This window comes from Pavona decussata, unplaced genomic scaffold, assembly GCF_977016875.1.
Source record: "Pavona decussata unplaced genomic scaffold, jaPavDecu1.1 SCAFFOLD_128, whole genome shotgun sequence".
NCBI classification, from domain to species: Eukaryota; Metazoa; Cnidaria; class Anthozoa; order Scleractinia; family Agariciidae; genus Pavona; species Pavona decussata.
The window spans coordinates 2,172,478-2,178,143 of record NW_028145542.1 but is presented as its reverse complement, the minus strand read 5'-3'; the positions used below and the strand labels follow the sequence as shown (position 1 = coordinate 2,178,143).

Here is a 5,666-nt window from a genome sequence, read left to right as displayed (position 1 = left end):
TATTTTCCTCCTGTGTTTTGATTACGTGCTTTGGCCAGGGGCTGCTTCGAGTCCTTCGGCCGTTAGTAAATTCTGTGGCATTTAAGGCAATGGTCAGGCAAGACCGCGGTTTCGATCCTAATGTTGTGGATCTCTTCAGTTGTCGATTCTTTAGAAATGATAGAGATGAATTCTCAGTATCATTTCACGACAGCAATTTTTAGTTTAACAACAAAAACATCTCGAGGCACTCAGCTTACAGATTCAGACAGCCAACCTTAACAGTCCATGGGTTTATTATCGAAACTGAGGATTTTACAGTCAGGTATTTTTCGGCGTGGAGTGGTGGGGTGGTTATATTAGGAATTTAATGTTTTATCGTAAACCAAAAACAAACAACAAAGGTTCATTTTGTCTAAGTTTCTCTCTAAAGACCACGTTTCTGCAGGCTTGAAAATGAAAGGTTATTGGATAAACTGGAAATTGGATCTTTCTCCTCAGTTATGAAGAGTTGGTCACGATGAACGAAAGTGTTGGTTTGAAAGACTAATGAGAACGTGGCAGAAACGTTTTAACCGATGCACTTCCTTTAACTGAACAGCTGCTTGGTAGTGATATAGACCCATTTCAGATGTGACGTAATGTCACGTGACTTTGCGAACTGGAGGACAAGCTTTCGCGTTTGTTTACAAAATGGCGGTGAAAGAGACGAAAAAACGAGGGCTCTTACCTGGCTATTTCGAAGGCATACAGCTAAAGGAAACGAAAGACCGATACTTAGCGAAATTAGTAGATATAGATGGACAAGATCCCTATGAAATTCCGCGAAACGAATGGATAGATGATGTGGATTCTTGGCCAGATGTAACGTACATCCACGTCGGAATGTATCTGTTATTTTCGTCGAGTCCATACACTCAAGATCAACTAATGAACTACAAGAGTTTAGATTGCTACCAAAATTTTGCGAATGGATGGGTTCGGGAAGTATTTAGCAAGACCTTTGGCGAAAATCGCCTCGTAATCGCAAAGGTAAGGTTGAGGAAGCGATTGCAGTTTTACCTGTTCGGCTTGTTCATGTCTGTGGCTCGCATTTCAAATGTTCTTGTTTATCGTCGGATTGATCGCTGATCGCTTGCAGTGTGTTTACTATAATGTTTCACTTTTAGGTAAATCATTCACAGAGGATGTGTGAAAAGCCTTTGACTCCATGGGTCGTGTGTGAAAAGTCCGGAAAAGTGCTTTCTGCCCACTGTGACTGCATGGCTGGCCTTGGCGAGAGCTGCTCACATGTTGCTTCACTTCTATGGGCCATCGAAGCTGGATGCAAGCGAAGGGATTCCTTAACAGTAACTGAAAAAAAGGCCTACTGGGTGCTGCCATCAGCGGTGAAATCTGTGCCATATTCCAGAGTAAAGGATATTCAGTTCTCCAAGATCTCCTCTGCAAATGCTGCAGTCAAGCAATCATCAGTTTCAATCCCTTCAGAGACTGAACTAACTGAGTTATTTAATTGTATCAAGAATTGTCCCTCTAAACCAGCTCTGTTGTCTCTCATACCTACTCACTCAGATTTGTATGTACCTAAATCCCTGAATCCAGAACTACCACTTGTGCTATCCAATTTGTTTGATAAAAGCCTTGCTGAAACTGACTATCCAACTCTACTTGAAAAGGCAGAAGAAGCAGTTCAACAGCTCCAGGTAACTAAGAAGCAGCAGGCATTGGTGGAAGAAAAGACCAGAGACCAGGCAAACTCCAGGCTTTGGTTTCGGATGAGAACTGGGCGGATAACTGCATCAAAATTCAAGAGTGCCTGTCACACTGATCCCTCTTGCCCATCGCATTCGTTGATCATGGGTATATGCCACCCAGAGATGGCACGTTTTAACACAGAGGCAACCAAATGGGGATGTCAGCATGAACGGGCAGCTAGGGAAGCCTACAGCTGCTTTCAAAAAGAGAGGCACAAGAATTTCACTGTGTCAGATTCTGGTCTGTTTGTAAGCACTGAACATCCTTACCTTGGAGCATCCCCAGATGGGTTGGTGACCTGTGAATGTTGTGGTGCTGGTGCATGTGAAATTAAGGTATTATATTTTTTAATATTTCATCCATTTTCTTGATAGGAGCCAAATACATGAAGAGGGTTGGCCAGCATACACACTTTTTTTTTTAAAACATAACCAGGGTGGCACACCTCTGTCTGGCAAACTGAGTGGGTCTGACTCATTTAATTTGACCCTTAATATTTTTGTTGCTTTGTTCAACAATTTAAGCACTCATGTTAGTCTCACTATTTTTAGTGCCCATTTTGTCAAAAGAATGATGATATTTCCACCTCCACCAAGGACAAAAATTTCTGCTTGGAAGAAACAGCTACAGGAGTGCATCAACTCAAACGCAATCATCAGTACTATTACCAGGTAATACAACAGTTAAAATTCTTCAAAATGAAACCTTGGTAACCAAAACACCACATTTTCTCAGATGTGTGGATTAGTGAGACTGTTCTGATGTTGGCTATTTTATTGTTACATCAGTTCATAGATAATAATAGTAATAATAATAATAATAATAATAATATTTAATATTTATATTATGCATTTTCTATAAAAATTTATCTCATGTCTTAATTCTGGATACTATCTTGTATTAAGAGTCCCAACACTTTCATGTACGTTTATAATTATATTCATGTTTAACCATGTAGGGTTCCATTAAACGTTTAAGTTAATAATATTATTATTATCAACTTTTGATTCTTGTTTGTTTTAATAGGTCCAGTTACAGTTGATGTGTGCAGATCTGAAGTACATTGATTTTGTTGTTTGGACAGAGAAGGGCCTGTTTATTGAGAGAATTTTCCCAGACGTTGACTTTTGGGAACAAAATGTTCATAAAGCAAAAGAGTTTTTTGTGAGAGGAATCTTACCTGAGCTCATTGGCAGATGGTATTCAAGACCTGCCACATCTGCAACACAGGGGACTTCAGATAGTTCTTCTTTGGAAGGAAGCAGTAGTGATGGGCTGCATGTTCAAATTTGTTATGGTAGAGGAGGAGAGCATGGACAAATGGTTGGATGTGATAATGAACATTGCCCATATCAGTGGTTTCACCTTGAATGCCTCAAGTTGAAAGCCTTCCCAAAATCAAAGACTTGGTACTGTCCTGAATGCCAAAAGCGTCGCAGAGGCAAATCTATCCGAATTCAACGGACTGATTAGAATTCCAGACCTCCTAAAGGGGCATATTTGTAAAAATAAACCCACATTTACAAAGCTTAAGGTTTTTATAGTTGGAAATGCATATACTACAATGCATTTGTTGTAATTTTCATCTTGTGATCAAATTTTGCTCTCCTGGTTGACAGTAAAATTAGTACTAAACTATTAACTCTCAATCCAGATATAGGTACCAACAAGAATTTTATTACATTTTTAATACTTGTAAAAAAGAAAACTTTTACAGTCATGAATTTTTTAACTTAGTTTTCAAGCACAATTTGACAAACTATTTAATTGTACTATTTTACAATAATAATTTATTACTATTGTAAAGATTTCTCAGAATTAAAACTGTCTATTCAAATGGCACAACTGAGTCACACAGATTAACAAGTGCGCAACAGCTTGTCACAATCTTATCTAGGGTAGTTACATCCCCATTTCTAACAGTTACAAAGTCAATAGGTTGAGTTGCACTTAGAATACTGTACTTTTTTCTGATATTCCCAATAACCCTCTCCACATGAATCCTAACATTAGCAATTCTGCGAGTTTGCTCCACTTCGATACCACTTAGCTGTTTTTTGCCCTTGGTGAATGCAGGGATCTTGATAGTTGAGCAAAATAGTCCCACTGATTCTTGAATGTCAAAACCCCTGTCTGCCAGAATGACATCTCCTGGGGTAAGGTTATCAAGAAGCCCACTATTCTCTGTGAGGTGCTTGTCACTGACTCTCCCACCCCATCCTTCAGAAATGAAACTTACAGTACCTTGAGGGGTGATTCCTATAAGATACTTGACAGTATTGTGATGTTTATATGAAGAAAATGTTTGGGCCCTTGCAAGGGGATTCAAAGGGCGGTCCAGGAAAATTTCAAAACAGTCAATAATAACAACACAGTTTGGACAATGTTTACGAAAGTCCATTGGAAGGGTTTTGCGAAGAGCATCCCTATCAGGCCAGATGATCAAAGGTTTGAGCCTGATATAAAGAGCATCAACCACCTGAAGAAATGTACGGGATACAGTCGCCTCACTGATACCCCCAAACCTGTACCCTAAGTCCCTCCCTGACAAATTCAACCTCATGCGAATTAAAGCCAACAACAATTTCTGAAAAGGACTTAAAATCTCTTTGGATGATTTGAATTCCAGAGTTGAATTATTTACAAAATTAAATATACACAGCAACAGTGACCAATTTGGAAGGCCAGTGTAAAACAAAACCTTGTCATTGTCCTCTCTAAATGAATCTTCATTCAGTGAGTTTAACTTTAACTGTTCCTTGAGGAATGAATTTTCCTTCTCCAATCCAGCTATGTACTCATTTGTAACTTCCGTTTGGCAGTCTTTGCTCCTGGACTCCTCAACATCAGATGGGCATGAAGCATTTAAATGCGATTTCTCTTCAGTGGACTGATTGAACAGTTCCAGTAGGGCACTAGCACAGTCACTCCTCCTTCGCTTTTCAACCCTTTCCTTCGATCGTTCATGTCTTTTCTGGCTTGATGCTGACACTCCATGGTAATTATACCCAAGCTTCTGACTGGGTGCCCAATCTGGGCTGGTTGTTTCGTAAATCGAAGAAGGTTTACCTACGAAAATGAGATAACGAAAAACTTCTGTCAGGACAAAACCAGAACGAAGCCAAACGTGTATGAAGGGAACACGTGCACGTGTTCAGTATCAATAACTTGTCCCTATGTTTTACGAAAGCAACAAGAAAGCGATCATTATACTTCGAGACCGTAATACTAAAGCATGCAGTGCACTACTTACCTGATATGAAATGGTCACCACAAACTCTTACAAATTCGCCAGGATCAGCGGCAAGATCTTCCCTTCGAATCCTCGCGAGCCAAGTCGCTCGACGTTCGACGCTCAAAGCTTGTTTTTTTACATTCGATCTTTGAACGATCGCGGGAAGACGGTAATAGCCTTTGTTCTTTTCTCTGTTCGCACGATTGGAGCAGCCAAAAACCGCACAGAAGTTCACCATAACGCAAATAAATCAACAATATTTTCCACTCGCTCTTCAGACACACGTGCGATTTGTTTACAAGCTTGTCCTCCAGTTCGCAAAGGCACGTGACGTGACGTCACATCTGAAATGGGTCTATATGGAAACACTAAGTTAACAGCTTAAAATCGGATCTCCTCCCTCAATTATGAAGACTTGGTCATGATGAACAAACTGTTGTTTTGAAAGACCTTTTATTAGCTTGAAATTAATTTTTTTAGCATTAAAAGTTGACCAATAACCGTTTGTGGCTGTGACATGTTATGACTAGCAATATAAACAGAAATATATGAAGCTCTATCCAAGTTTAATTTGCTTGTAAACAGGTGAATGTTTTTGAGAATTCAAATGTTTTCTCCTCCCCTCCTCATAAGTATACAACATTTCTTTTTGACATTATCGTACAATTCCAAACATACGTCCCTGAGAAAATAAGTC

General features: G+C 39.5%; 2 protein-coding genes across 2 annotated transcripts; one reads left to right on the top strand and one right to left on the bottom strand.

Moving 5' to 3' along the window:
* Positions 1-600: 600 nt before the first annotated feature.
* LOC146468921 (uncharacterized) lies at positions 601-3,247 on the top strand. Its single transcript, XM_085123876.1, has 4 exons — positions 601-1,011; positions 1,149-2,069; positions 2,286-2,405; positions 2,761-3,247. Exons 1-4 carry the CDS (start codon positions 673-675, stop codon positions 3,205-3,207), a joined length of 1,827 nt encoding a protein of 608 aa, XP_084980002.1. The 5' UTR covers positions 601-672; the 3' UTR covers positions 3,208-3,247.
* Positions 3,248-3,391: 144 nt separating this feature from the next.
* Positions 3,392-5,322, bottom strand: LOC146468920 (uncharacterized). Its single transcript, XM_085123877.1, has 2 exons — positions 4,988-5,322; positions 3,392-4,803 (listed from the first exon to the last, which is right to left on the bottom strand). The coding sequence occupies exons 1-2, from the start codon at positions 5,205-5,207 to the stop codon at positions 3,563-3,565; spliced, it is 1,461 nt and encodes a 486-aa protein (XP_084980003.1). The 5' UTR covers positions 5,208-5,322; the 3' UTR covers positions 3,392-3,562.
* Between the last annotated feature and the right edge of the window lie 344 nt (positions 5,323-5,666).